Below are 15,151 nucleotides of genomic sequence, written 5' to 3' on the forward strand. Positions count from 1 at the left end.
CAAACTTGGTCCCAGTTTGTTCCAGAATTCAGGTTCATTGATTTGAGGATTGACAATAGAGTTGTGAAATCCAATAATGGAAAATAGTCTGAAGTTGAATGATGGAGGTGGTTCCATGATGTAGAAGTATGGCAAACATCTCAAACGCCAACTTTTCAATCTTTGTCTAGACAGCAACTTCTTTCTCATAAACTTAAAATCCTGTTTCAAAATTTTTCCGTAAGTTTCCATTTTCAAATATGGATTCCTTATGTACATCTGCTTTGGGAAAGGTTCAGCCCAGCACGGATTTCTGTACTCATCCAAGAATTGTACATTATCCTTCAAAAAAGATGAATAGGCTCATTGCAGTTATTCAAATTAACTAAAATAAAATCTTTAACATTTTACTTACTCTGAGTCCCTCTTGGAAAAAATTTTTTAAAACGCCCCTAATAGAATAATCATTAATGGCTGGTAGTGGACCTAGATCGTCGTCTTTTATTTTAACTTTCGACGCAAAATCCAAATCAGCTTCAAAGCCTTGGTTGTAATCATTGTAATGTTTTGTGTTTGAGTAATTACCTCCTTCATTTATATATTCGTAGCTGTTTTCATTTTTTCTAGAATCCTGAAAAAAATCGTATTTTTTCAAATGTCTCTTAATGAAAACAAAAAATTTATTTATATGTTACCAGATAATCCTTTAAATTCTGATCAACTCTTTGAACTTCTCTACCGTTTTCAATGAACGTATTTTTCTTAGCCTCGAAGTCTTTCTGCTCAAGCGACCAATGTTCCTTCCACTTTTCATCCAGCACAACCTCCTCTTGAAACAGAGCCGTGTACCACATGACTGCATTTCAGATGTTTTTTCTTAAATTTTAAATATTATTCCATTAAAAATATAGAAACTTACAAAGAACAACGGACACCATGATGACCGTTGCAAAGCAGAGACATGACCTCTTGTACGTGTTGCAACATCTGTCTATTTTAACTCCAACTCTGGGAGCCATTTTAAAATGTTAATTAAAAATATTATATGAAATTAAAGTTGCCACATCATCCCAAGCAGAGCGAACGTTCAGGCAACAACGCTCAAAAATTTTGCCAGGTAAGAATTTGTTCTTGCAGCGCCAAGCAAGCCACATTCTTTTTTCATTCATTCATTCATTGTTTAGCTTAAAAATAAATTACTCAACCATAAAAGCACTTGTGTTTAGATGTTTGTATCATTTGAATGTACAATCGTGAAGAACATTTGAATAGAGTTTAATGTGTACAATGACATGTCTCTCAACACTACTTTCGTATGAGAATACACACACGTATACACACGCTATTTTAAAATTGGAATTAGCAGCGCCGTTTCGGTACAAACATACCAACCACCAAAGCTACATATCTGTCTCTGTGCGTACGATATTTCAATGAACTTGATCTTGCGACCATTTTTCAAATAAGATCGCATTTTGCCAGTATTCACTAGGCTTGGAATGCACTTTAGATTTGATATATCCATCTACCCCAATCTAAATGAAAGGAAGGACTGAAATGCTCTTTTAAGATATTTAATTCAGCCGTCCGCTATAAATTACCAAATTAAAAATTTATAAAAAAAACTTTTATTGATAAAAAATTAAGGTTATATCGTTTGATGAGCATATGCTACCTTTAATTTACTTACACAATGAAATGATACTGTGTGACAAAACAAAATGATACACATAATTAACAACAGGAGTGAAAACATGAAAGAGCGTGAACTGAATGAACATGTGAAATGAATGAACATGTGAAGTGAATGAACATGTGAACTGAATGAATGTGTAATTACCATTTTCCACGTGTAACGATAGATAGATTGATTAATTAATTGATTGATTGATATCATGTCTAACATAATCTAGCATAACCACTTCTTAACTAAATAAATAAATAAATCTTAAACTCGAAAAATTTCAAAACAGGAAAGTAAAACAAAAATCTGTAAAAGAGCGGAGAGATATGTTTCGACCTTTGAAGAAAAAAAAACACTAACAAACACCATTATGCTTTAAAAAATTTCAACATAATAGAAAAAAAACTTAAGCAAAAAAAAATATGAAGATGTAGACATGAACATTAACGAAAATGTGAAGGTGTAAATATTATTTTTATATATAAACACACCCACAAACACACACACACAAAAACACGCAAACAAACACACACACACATATAATTATGATTGGAATATACGTGATAGCAATGCAACTGTCCCTTTTTGTTAATTATTGCAGTGGGACCCCATTTCAGAGTTCCGTGTAACTCTTCATTAGATGTCCAATTATACAATAACAACAACAACAATAATAATAACAATAATAATAATAATAAAAATAATAATGGACGCCAAAATAAATCATATTATCATCAAAATCAAAGAGTCATATCACGAGTGTGTGTGTGTTGATAGAAGCCATGTTGTATGGTAAATAAATAAAATAACTAAATATATGAGCTAGTAAATGAATATATATGAATGAAGGAATGAATGTATATGAATGAATGAATGTATACGAATGAATGAATGCATACGAATGAACGAATGTATACGAATGAACGAATGTATACGAATAAACGAATGCATATGAATGAATGAATGCATATGAATGAATGAATGCATATGAATGAATGAATGTATATGAATGACAAAATAAAAAGATGGATAACGATGAAAAAAATAAATTTACAGCAGAAATGATAAAACAGAGAGATAGAATCTAAGCTAAAAGAAGGTCAGGCATACATTATCATTCATTAAACAGTAACGGTAATCAAAATGCTGAGTAACAAACGCATACATCTAGATGATAACGATTGATAATAATAGTTAATTGATCGATTAACTAATTAATAGGCTGATAATTAAGTGGCTGATATTCAAATTAGCTGATAACTGATTAACTGATAACGAACCAACTGATTGAAAAATAAATTATAAACTTCTGAAGCTAAAAGCAGTCGATAGGTTGAAGATTCAGAAATAGAGTTTGAAAGTTTGAAAGCTGCAAACCCTGAAATACGAAAAGCCTGTTTTACGCTGGCCCGAAACGCTGGCAGCATCAAAAAACGTGCATACATTTGTAAAACGTGCTTAAGGTAGGTCTGCCGCTGAGTCGAAATAATATTTAAAAATATGAATATGACTGATGAACGATTTTAAAAAAAAATTCCCTAATTAAAACACCAGAAAAATCAATCAACGAAATAGCCAGGAAATGTTAATTAAATAATTCTTGCAATGATGAATGATACGCAAGGGGTATTTCGGTTTCATCATAGGTAGCCAAACGGCAACCCCCGATCTCGGGGAAAATGTCGTCTAAACGTGTGTTGTTTGTTCTTGATGAATGACAAGCAAGTTTGCCTTCAAATATGAATAAATAAATAAATAAAACGTAAAAAAACAAAAAAGACAAAAATGTAAGGTGACTGAAAAGAAAATAAATTATATTGATTGGGCCATACACACATGCCTAAAAAAAGTTGCAAAAAACGGTGAAAGTTTCTTCCAACAATCTACCTAAATTGTACAGACAGACAACATTGTTAGCACCATCACATTCCACACATTTCAAACATGAATAAACAACACATCATACAAACAACATCACCGTATATAACCAAATCGTCATCACCATAACTAATACTCATCATCACTAACATTACCGCACCACATCATTATTTACATACGTTTGGAATTATGTGGATCAACAATTAACCATCTTCAAACACCACACACACACAGCAGCTGGAAAACACATGCGATTTAATACTATACTACTCATATACTCAACAAAAAAAATACAAAACATCACGTAATATACATATACACAAAACTCAACACACAAACACACACACATAGACAGACAACACAATATAACCACTGAAAACAAATTAGCGTACAGTCATTTTGCTTAAGTTATAATGGCCTGTATGTACATTTGGACCTGTACACACACGCATGTACACACAGACAGCCAAATAATAATATATAGAAATAATAATAATAATAATAATAATAATAATAATATAATATCAGAATCTGATAGTTCCATTGAGAATGCCGTTGTAGACATCACTGTTCAGCTGGTCGTAAGAGTTGCTCCTGACATTAAGGTAATACAAATCATCTGCAATGATGTCTGGATTGAAGCCTTCCATTCTGTATTCTACTTTCTTCAACTTGAATGTGCCTTGGAGGTTATAATCAGATATCATTATTTTTAATTTTTCTCTTTTTCAATCAACTAACTAACCAGTAAACCACTCAATCAATCAATCAGCCAATCAATCAACCAATTAATTAACCAAGCAACTATTCACTCACTCACTCACTCACTCACTCACCCACTCACTCACTCACTCACTCACTCACTCACTCACTCACTCACTCACTCACTCACTCACTCACTCACTCACTCGCTCGCTCGCTTACTCACTCACTCACTCGCTCACTCACTCAACTAACTGGTCATATTGAGTTGACTCATGACCCTGATAAAGACAGGCCTCGCGTAGGATGGTAATGTTTTCTTGACCTCCCTACTTAGCAGCTGCAGGTCCAACGTCCTGTTGGGGTCTGCCACGGCCACCATGCCAGCTCTTCCTTCCGTGCCTGTGTGGTTGTTGTTTGTTGTTGTCTTGCTATTGGGGGTTATGTCACGTGGTTCAAATTGATGACGTCATAAAATAATGTGGATGTTACATTTTTCTTTTATAACACTGTTCTGTTAATTAAATTAATTAAATATTTCCCTTTAACAAATCAATCAAAACAAACTATGTGGTTTAATAATTAATTAATTAATCATTCAGCCAACCAGGTATCTCGACACCGTAGACAGTGGTGTCAGTGAGGTGGATGATGTTGCTGATGATGGCTTCCACTTCGGACGTCGACACATTCTCACCTTTCCACCTGTACGTATCACCTGTACGATCTCGAAAGTACATGTAGCCGAACTCATCCATCTCGAGGATGTCACCTGGAAGATAGAGTAGAACAAAAAAGAAAGTTAATGAGAGAGAGAGAGAGAGAGAGTGCGAGAAGAGAGAGAGGAGAAGAGAGAGAATCAAAGTGTGCCGCTGTAGCGTCTTTTAATTATTGACTGAGCAAATAAACTATGATAATAATAACGATGATGGTGATGATGAAGACAGGCAAAAATTTTTAAAAATTAAACTCCCAACAACAACACACAACAACAACACACAAACAACAATAGCAACGAAACAATAATCAATATAAATGTTTCTAGAGTGTGAATTTTTTTTTTAAATAAAGCTGAAAAATAACATAAAAAATAAGTTAGTTAACTTTAAAATGGCAAATAAATTAAGATATCTATATCCCATAAAGAAGAAAGTTATAACGTGTGCATTGGTTGATAGATACTTTTGTAAAGTGCATGCTATCAAATCAGAGATGTGATAGTGCTGCTTATAATTGTTTCTTTTTTTGAAGTGGTGCCAAAATTATAAATTCAATGATAAATATTTATTATTATCATCATCGTCATCGTTACTCTTATCATCAGAATTCACCATTTGATGTTCAAATTGGCAAAACAAGCGGGTAAAAAATATCATGATGAAGTACTTTCCACATCAACTGACACAAATTAATACCATCACATTCTCATCATCATCACCCTCCTTAATTACCTGACATGAAGTAGCAATCTCCAGGCTTAAAGATATCTCTGGCCATTTTCTTCTTGTTCGCCTCTTTGTCAGCGTATCCATCGAATGAACGCAGTGGCTTGCCGGACACGATCTTTCCAACTAACTCGCCTGGTTCACCTGTTTTGTTTGTTTGTGAACGGTAATCATCGTCACCATCAATTTCGTCATCTTGAACATGATAACATCATCATAATTAATGAGAATGTTCATTTCGCCGTCATCATTGTCATCATCATGCCCGTAAGTATCACAACAAATTTGCTTAGTATGATTATAATTGTCATCACAATCACAATGGTCGTTAACAAGATATTATTGTCAGCATCATACCCAACAAGCAAGCGTTGTCTCGCGTGTTGTCTATATTTTTTCCTTATCTGTTAATAAAAATTATCCAGGGATACAAAGAAGTTTCTGAACAATAATAACATGTAAACGTGTTAAAATAACAATAAAATGAGATACCCGAAAAACCACAAAAACAATTTCAACAATAACAATTCAGAAAATAATTGTAGACCACACACAAAAAAAAAAAACATCAACGTCAAACAGCAAACAGATGTAGCCGCATCTAAACGAATTCCTTTCATAGCAGACATATAATTGAAAATGACAATATTCAACGAACATTCTACATAGTAACAAATAATATTATCTTCAACTTTAAAAATCTTGAACACCCCTTTAAAATAAAATGGTTCACCCACCTGGTTGGCACCTGATGCACCTGCCATACTTATCTCTAATTAGCTCTCCTGTAATTAGGTCAACTTTTATTAAGGTCACCGGGTATACTGAAGGTATGATGCGAGTTTGGAAACCAATGGCTCCAGGCGTGTTGTCGATGTTCACTGCATGTGTGCGTGCGTGTGTGTGTGTGCACGTTAAATGTGTGTTTTTATAGGGTGGTTGCATGTATTGCTTTAGTTTACATAGATGACAGCAAAAAATATTATTTTAAAGATTATTTTAATTGATCGAAATTTCACAAGAAGTTCCACAAAAGATAAGACGTGAACAGCGAGATTAGGACAACATCAAAAAAACAAAAAAAAATGAGCAGACCTATATTTGCATTGCTTTCAGTGGCCCCATAAAACTCTCCAATCTGTGGAATGCTGAATCTGTTCTTGAACTCCAGCCAGATCTGTGGACGCAAGCCATTACCAAACATCAACCTGATTTTATGGTTGGTATCATTCACAGAGGCTGGTTGGACCAACAGGTACCTACATATCTCGCCAATGTACTGGGCTACCTGTTGTGGAAAAATAAATGATGATGAAGAGAAATATGATGATGACGTCGGTGGTGACGATGATGAATATAAAAGTGTTCTCAATGACTCGTGCAACTCACAGTGCAGCCATGATCTCTACAATCGATCCAGAACTTGGAAGCAGAAAACTTCTTACGAATGACCATGGTGCAGCCAGAGATTAGCACATTCCCGACGCCAAGAACGCCACCGGCCGAGTGGTAGAGAGGCAGCGTTCCATAGATTACGTCGTCGGCAGTCATTTTGTAAAAGTGGAATATCGACCGTGCCATGTAATAAAATCTGAGTGTCATATGATGATGGTGGGTGATGTTGTGTGGGATCTGACACAGTAGTTACTGGTGGTAGTGATGGTTTTAATAATGATGCTATCAAATCTAAATTGTCTATTGCCTATTGAATAGTAACAAAACTAATGAATAATAACAAAAGGCCATTGCATACGAAAAATAGCTGCAAAGTTATCAACTTCAGCTCTTTCCAGCAATAAGTACTCAATGATAAAAATAAATGACAATTATAAATAATGCAATAAATAATTGATCTGTATTTGCAGATTATTTATTTGAGTTGAAGGCTTCATTCATCCAACATTAGCAAGCCAGCTCAGGTCCGGTGAGTTAAAATGTAGCAAATGTTTTTAAAAAATGTAAATGTACTCGTTCATTTATTAGTCAGAATTACATAGGAACTATTACCATCTGCAGTCATACGTACATACATACATACATACATACGGGGTTGAGTGACGTTATAGCAAATAAAATCAAATTTAGTCAGACGCTTGGCTTTTGGTGTCACTCGTCAATGATTTGGTTTTAACATACATACGTACATACATACATAAACTTAATCACACAACAGATCATAATACTAACTAATTGACTAATTAATTAATTAATTACTTTCTAGCTACTGTCATTCACTATTGTAGTTGTATTGGTAATTGTTGCATTATCATCATTATTATTAATCATTGTTACAATCAAATTCATCCTTTGATTGACAGGCAAGATAGGATTATTATTATTTTAACAATTACACAAAAAATTACAAAGGGCTTGTTTGTAAGCTGGGGTCTAATTAGAGCAGAGCTACAATAAATTAAATTAACATTCTATTGTGACTTTTGGACTGAAAAAGTAAGTGTGTGTGTGTGTGTGTGTGTGTGTGTGTGTGTGTGTGTGTGTGTGTGTGTGTGTCTGAGGAGCATAAACTACGAATCTGATAAGAAGAAGACTAATTGGAGTTATCAAGAGAGGGTATGCAAAATTATGAGATATGCAGTTGTCATAGTTATGTCAATGATGATGATGACGACGACGATGATGGTGGTGTTGATGATGATTATGGTGATGACGATGATTATATGGTGACAAGTATCTGAAGTGCAAATGTGTAGAAAATTGTAATGAGTAATGTTGCACGATGATGATGAGGTGATGTTGCATGTTGCTAGATTGGGAAGGAGGATTAATGTAATGAGAGCAAGAGTCTGCTATCAATTAAAACTAAGTTCAAACGCAATAGATTTTTAAAAAATATGTTTTTCAGATTTTATTTTAGTCTAAAATGTTAAACTAATGAACACAAATACAAATGAATACAATACAAATGAATACAAATGCAAATGAATACAATACAAATGAATAGAAATACAATTGAATACAAATACAAATGTATACAATACAAATGAATACAATACAAATGTATACAATACAAATGAATACAATACTATCCACCTGCTATGTGTGACAACTGCAGCTTTTGGTAGGCCAGTTGTTCCTGATGTATAAATGTAGATCAGCTTCTCTGTGTTCACAAGAACATTTTTTGAAAATTTAAGATAAATAACTACATCCTAAATTCAATTATTTATTAATTTTCACTATTTTATTTATTGATAAATAAATAGTAGACATTTAAAACTTACATTGCATATTTATAAATATTGTAAATACAAAATAACTAATGAAAAAAAAGTTTTTAAAAGTTGAGACAGGCACGAGAATTTGTATAAACACGAAACCAACCATTGAAGAACGTTTTATGGGTGACTCGTGGTGGTAGTTTGGAGTAATCCTTCAGTATGTTATCAAGGTGCTTGGCTTGAATGTTGTTGGTCTGGTACATTCCGGATATGTATAAGATTATGTTTGTTGGAAGCAGGTGGTAACTTTCTTTCACAACTGGAAAGTATTTTCACCATTCATTTTCATCATTATTAATCGCAGCACTACCATCATCATCACCTTTATTATCACAATCAGTATCCATTAACAACATCATCACCATCATCATCAGAGTATAGATGATAACAGTTAAGGATGGACACAAAAAAGTAAAAATGTCTTACATAGCTGCAATCACAATGCAACATTTTACACACGCACACAAACACGCACACAAACCAAACTCAGGCACGCATACGGCACGCCGCACATACACATACACGCAAGCACATCCATTCATTTTGTCAATACTAATACTGACATCTAAGTATTACATAACTGTAGTGAATTGAAAAATGAATGAAACAAACATTCATGAATCATCAAAACCATGCTGGCTGCCTAAATAAAAAACACACCACACAAACAAACACATCAAGACCGGAGATAACAGACTCAGTTCTTGCTGGATGACATCAACCTTTATCACAATGCCATGTATATTCACACACACACACACACACATTTGATATGTGCACTACTTAGCTAATACATAGCAAACATAAGAGAGAAACAAGGCATACAGTAAAAAGTATCCTAACAGGTCTATACAGAGTAAAAAAAATTAATGAATATTTAACAAACTAATTCTCAACACAAAATGTTATTCACATTGGAAAATATTCTGAAAAAGCTTTTCATTAAAAACCAAACAATATAAAATAAAGTTAAAATATGAAAGCTAATTAGTCACCAACCTTCACATAACTCAGAGCCAAAGATCAAAGACCTGGCTCCTGAAACTTTGATGCAGTGTGCAAGTGCCTCGTGCTTAAGATTGAAATTTATTAAGGCAGAGATGACTCCTATCTTTGCTAACCCCAACCAGATCATAACAAACTCCGGTCGGCTTTCCATAAAAACTGCCACTATATCATTCTAAATGCCAACATTTTTATTATATTCAATTGTAAGAAAGTAAATTGATAAACGGCAAATGAACAGATGAAAGCAAAAAATGAACCATAAATTATTTAAATAAATAAACAGATAAGCAATAACAAAGTTTAATAATCACAAAAATAGATAAACTAATGATACAAATTATTAATAACCTTTCGATAGCCTTGATCATAAAAATAATTAGCAACAGCATTGGAATATTCATTGACTTCTCTGAAAGTCCATGACCTGCCATCAATCGTGATGAATGCTTTCTTGTCTGGGTTCTTCTTGGTAGTTTTGTCGAACAGGGTAACAACAGTCACACCAGTTTTTCTGTACCATTTCAACAGCACCGAGACGTATATCAGAAAGGTTAGACCTCTGTAGCATATCAACAGAATTGAATTATTAATTATCAAATAACATTTGGACAGTTGGCTAAAATAATTAACAATATATTATATTATATTATATTTGGCAAGTTTTACTTCATGTTTGTAAATGTTATTAAAATGTAATTTAGCATAAAATTTCATTTATTATTATCATTACTTCATTTTTATTACTATTACTTTTATTATTATTATTATTGCTATTCTATTATTACTATTATAATTATTACTTTAAATCTCTTCTCCATGTGTACCAGACGATTCTGAGAAACCTCCAGCCGCCAGTTACCGTGTATGTCAAAAAGACGAACAACACCACAATGTGCGTCTCCCACTCAAATAACCATTTTATGAAAAGTCCAAGGAACATGAAAGCAAGAAATTTCAATCTATAAAAATAGTCTCCAGTGAAATTTCTCCGCCTGAAAAACTGTCAACACAAATTTTTTAACAGATAACTATTTAATTTTAATTAAAAATTTTCATATAAAAACTCAAATTGGATGCTTAGTTATTAAATGGAAAAGATGTTTTTTTTAATTAAACTCTCTACTTTGAAATTTAAATTGTAATTTATATTGTAATGTATAGTTTTAAATTTAAAGTTTAAAACTATACATTACATATTAAACAGACACACTATTCAATCATCTCACTATGATTACTAAAAACAAAAACAGTCTACTAAAATAAAATTATGATGAATCTTCTAACTACTAAAAAAAAAACTAACTAACTAACTAAACTATAACAAAATAAACTACTAAACTTAATCTTAAAGTTTAAGACTTAAATTAAACTAAATAAAAGTCTAAAGTCAATTTAAAAAAATTATTGTAAATTTAACTTACGTTAAAAAAACTCATTATAAAAATAATTTTAGAAAATGTTTTATTAAATTCTTATAAAGCCCAATATCAGGGCGGAGAGTTGAGTTGATAATTGTTTGTTAAAAAATCAGAAATGTGACTCGCGGCCATTAATTACCGACGTTGTTGCCACTTGATGAAATATTTTGAAGCCAAACATTTGGTTTTAAACAAATATATATTTGCCAAATACTCCAATCTTAACCATCTTTGCCATTTGGCAAGTGCCAGTTTTTAAATAAACTTTTCAGATTTTTGCACAATCATCGTCAAATTACTTCAGCCATTAATTGAAGTGCCTCTATCTTTTCTCCATATCTTGTTCTTTTATACTGGCTACCTATAAAATGTACAATAATTTTTAAAATCTGCAGTTTAATTTAAAAGTCTCAATCTAAATTATTTCTTAGATATATTAAATAAACCTAAACGTCCCAGTTCGCGATTGTCTTCTCGTTTTTTGTTTTTTTTTATTCTTTAAAAAAATCAGAATCTTACAGACGCAGGAGCATGCAAGGCTGTAGTATAAAATTATAACGAAAAATAAATAACGAAGGAAAATGTTTAAGCATGAAAAGTATGGAAAATAAAATAAAGTAATGGTTTAAAAAGACAGATAAATAAAATAATTTATTAATAGACTTGTTAATGACTTAGCAAGTTAGTTAAGTGATCGATGGGAAAAAGGAAAACTAAATTGAGTAAATGATAAAGTTTTATTAAGTGCTGATCATGGAATTATAATTCAATGGTGCTGATATATTTAAGGTGTTATCCTGATATGTTGATCGAGTGGCGACTTAATAGTTATGCTTGCGTTGACAATGTGTGTTTTGATTGGTCTTCACGTTAATTCCTGTTAAACACACTTATGCTAAATCTGCGTTTGCTTTTTCCGGCCCTTTTCTCTTGAACTCTCTACCTCCTTCTCCATCACTTGCGAAGTTCAGAGCGGATCTCAAACCTCATCTGTTTGTGAAATTCATTGAGGACTACTGTCGAACATCGTGGAAATGGCGTTTTGTAAATTACTTTGTTGATTGATTGATTGTATGATTGATTGATTGATTGTATGATTGATTGATTGTTTGATTGTTTGATTGATTTAATGTCGCAAATGAATACATCTGTCTAAAAATTTTTTAGACTTTTAAAATAAGAATCGATGAAAGACAATTTGTATTTATTATTATAAATGATATACAAACAAGAAAACAAAATAAATTATAAAACAGAACAAATAACATTACTGAATTGTTTAAAATTGAATTAATGGATATTTATTTATATATCAAAAATCCATTCTTGATCAAATTCCACAGTATCTATGACGAACTCGCAAAAACTGTTTTTCAATTGTTTCTTATCAAGATCATCAAAGAAGTTGACATCCTCTGAATAATCATGATCAAAAATTTTTCTTTTCCTTATTATCATCCTGCTGTAAATGTCACGTATTAAATCATTCGTGCTGACTTCTTCTCTTTTCGACTTTTTGACTTCGTGAAACTTTAAAATTTCAGTGATGAGGAGTTTGAAGAGGTCTTCCCTGATTGTTGTCCACGTCGGCAGGACGTTTTGGAGCATTGAAACTGTTAACTTGATTGGCGTGTTGTTCTCGCAGGTGTGCTGCATGATGAACAATGTGCACAGCAACAACAGCCTGTCAACACAACTCTGACATCGGCAGAACCTTTTAAGGATTAAGAAAAAAAACTTATAATATGGTTTGTATTTATTTGAAAAATAAATAATCGTAAATTGAAATTGCAAAATAATTATAAAAAATAAATGGTCTACATACTCGTTGCAATCTTGGTACAAGGCTACCATCTTGCCGACCAGAAATTGAAAAGTTTCTTGTGAAGCGAGAGATTTGTAATAGTTTTGGCTGCACAATTTCAGCCACACTTCGTCCGGATTCCTAATTAATAGCAACGTTGAAAGAGTAAACTTTTCCAACAATGCCGAGCTGTACTTGAAATTTTTCATGATTACGTTAATTAAATTTTTCATTTCAGGCGTTTCGCAATTATGCTTGATTGAGTTAACTATAACTCTGTGAATTCTACCGTAGGTTACAGAAAAGCATTGAAGTTTGCAGTCCGTTTTCGAATTGAATTTGTTCAACTCGCAGCTTAGATTTTCAGAGAAAATGTTCAAGTCTTCGTCGTCATCTTTGAGGGAAAGTAGATCGAATATTCCACTCTCGCTGGGAGAGGTCGTTGATCTAGACGTTTCAGTGTTTAGTGAAACTTTAACCGGTGAGTTTTCCGAGCTCAAGGATTTCGGTAATTCGGACATTTTGTCTTCTGTCGAGTTGTTGATGCTGCTTTTGTTGGGGTTACGAAATGATCTGAAACTTGAGATGCTGCCGGTCAAACTTCTCGCGTGGTGCAACTTATTCATTATGAATGCCGCTAAAGTATTTTCTGTTCGATTTAAAGCATTATTGTCGTTGCTGATATTAATTGTGATATTGTTATTATTTTGATTGCTGTTGACGTTGTTGTTGTTGTTTATGTTGTCACCAACAACTGGATTGTCGTGAGCTTTCTCCTTAATCAAGTTGCTTTCGCTGGCTGCAAATTTGAACTTGTTCGGAATCTTCAGAAATTCAGAATTGCATGGCAAGGAGTTGATATTTTTTTCAGCTTCAATATTTTTAGAAACAGATGCGGCGCGTCCGTGCAACGATCGAGACTTTCTCTTCAGTTTGTTTCCATTCTCAACAAAAATCATTGGTATCGAAAGATTTTTCTCTTTCTCATTTGCACTGAAAACTCTCCAATAATTTTCTTTTCTCGGATCAATTCTCACTTTTATTTGCTTCAGAGGTACAAAATCATATTTAGTCTTTCGTTCATTCAAACTCAACTCATCCGCACTTATAAGTCGTTTGATAGATTTTTTAGTAGCATAATTGTAAGCGGTCTTCCCAAAATTGTCTGTCACAGAAACGTCTGCCGAATGTTTCAATAGAAGAGCAACACACTCACTCGAGTTAGCTATGGATGCCCAGTGTAATGCAGTTTTCCCGCCGGCTGATTTGACGTCTACGTGAGCGCCATTTTGAAGCAGATGTTCGCACAATTTTTCGTTTCCTTTTTCGGCGGCAATATGTAATGGCGTCCATCCGTTGTTATTTGGAAGGTTCACGTCGATTTCGAAATTTTTATTTTCAAAATTTTTGTTTCCGGTCTTGTCGCCAAGTAAATATTCCACAACTTTTTCAGCTCCATAAGAAGCTGCCGTGTGTAGGAGGTTATTGCCGTATATATCTTTCGCAACGATGTCTGCTCCCTTCTTCAGTAACAGATCTACCATGCCGACGGAATCAGTTGCCACTGCGAAGTGAAGAGGAACACGCTGGTCAGATTTTGTCGGCATGTTCACCTGCTTCGGGTGGACGCTCAAAATTGTTGAGACGGCTTTTATTTTATTCAGTTTGACGGCGATGTGGATGGGTGCAAGATCTTGAGTGCCGTAGAAATTAGAAATGGATATGTGATCGAGAACTTCTTTGAGGAAAGATTTGTCGTTGTTGGTTTGGTTGTTGACAGTTAGATGTCGAGCTGCCAGTGGTGAGTGAGGGTGCACGAGTTGGGGTGGTGCCCTCACGCTGCTGTCCTGTTTCAGTTCTGGTTCATCGGCGCTCAGACATCTGTCGTGTGGTACGGTGTGGTATGTAATGTAGATGATTTCAATTCAACGGTTGCTCTATGTAACAGCCGCAAGTAATAATATCGTCAGTTATGATGACGATAATAAAATTGA

The 15,151-nt window shown here is 33.5% G+C and overlaps 3 protein-coding genes across 3 annotated transcripts in view; all 3 read right to left on the minus strand.

Moving 5' to 3' along the window:
- HELRODRAFT_190514 (hypothetical protein) overlaps positions 1-998 on the minus strand; it is a gene marked incomplete at its 5' end in the record, with an annotated part of 4,525 nt that extends 3,527 nt beyond the window's left edge. The window contains 5 exons of the mRNA XM_009014323.1: positions 6-321; positions 395-513; positions 565-610; positions 675-835; positions 899-998. Coding sequence (XP_009012571.1) covers positions 6-321; positions 395-513; positions 565-610; positions 675-835; positions 899-998 — 742 coding nt within the window. The remainder of the gene's footprint in view (positions 1-5; positions 322-394; positions 514-564; positions 611-674; positions 836-898) is intronic.
- A 2,935-nt stretch (positions 999-3,933) lies between these two features.
- On the minus strand, positions 3,934-10,893 carry HELRODRAFT_109692 (hypothetical protein). The gene is made up of 12 exons (XM_009014324.1): positions 10,736-10,893; positions 10,284-10,494; positions 9,927-10,107; positions 9,031-9,186; positions 8,740-8,809; positions 7,078-7,279; positions 6,784-6,976; positions 6,426-6,569; positions 5,695-5,832; positions 4,851-5,015; positions 4,499-4,645; positions 3,934-4,223 (listed from the first exon to the last, which is right to left on the minus strand). The coding sequence occupies exons 1-12, from the start codon at positions 10,873-10,875 to the stop codon at positions 4,066-4,068; spliced, it is 1,905 nt and encodes a 634-aa protein (XP_009012572.1). The 5' UTR covers positions 10,876-10,893; the 3' UTR covers positions 3,934-4,065.
- A 3,412-nt stretch (positions 10,894-14,305) lies between these two features.
- Positions 14,306-14,701, minus strand: HELRODRAFT_73827 (hypothetical protein; the record flags this gene model as incomplete). Its single annotated transcript, XM_009014325.1, has 1 exon — positions 14,306-14,701. A coding segment is annotated over one exon (396 nt), but the record flags the coding sequence as incomplete, so codon positions are not given.
- Positions 14,702-15,151: the final 450 nt, after the last annotated feature.

The sequence above is a fragment of the Helobdella robusta genome (assembly GCF_000326865.2).
Source record: "Helobdella robusta unplaced genomic scaffold HELROscaffold_13, whole genome shotgun sequence".
In the NCBI taxonomy this organism is placed as follows: domain Eukaryota; kingdom Metazoa; phylum Annelida; class Clitellata; order Rhynchobdellida; family Glossiphoniidae; genus Helobdella; species Helobdella robusta.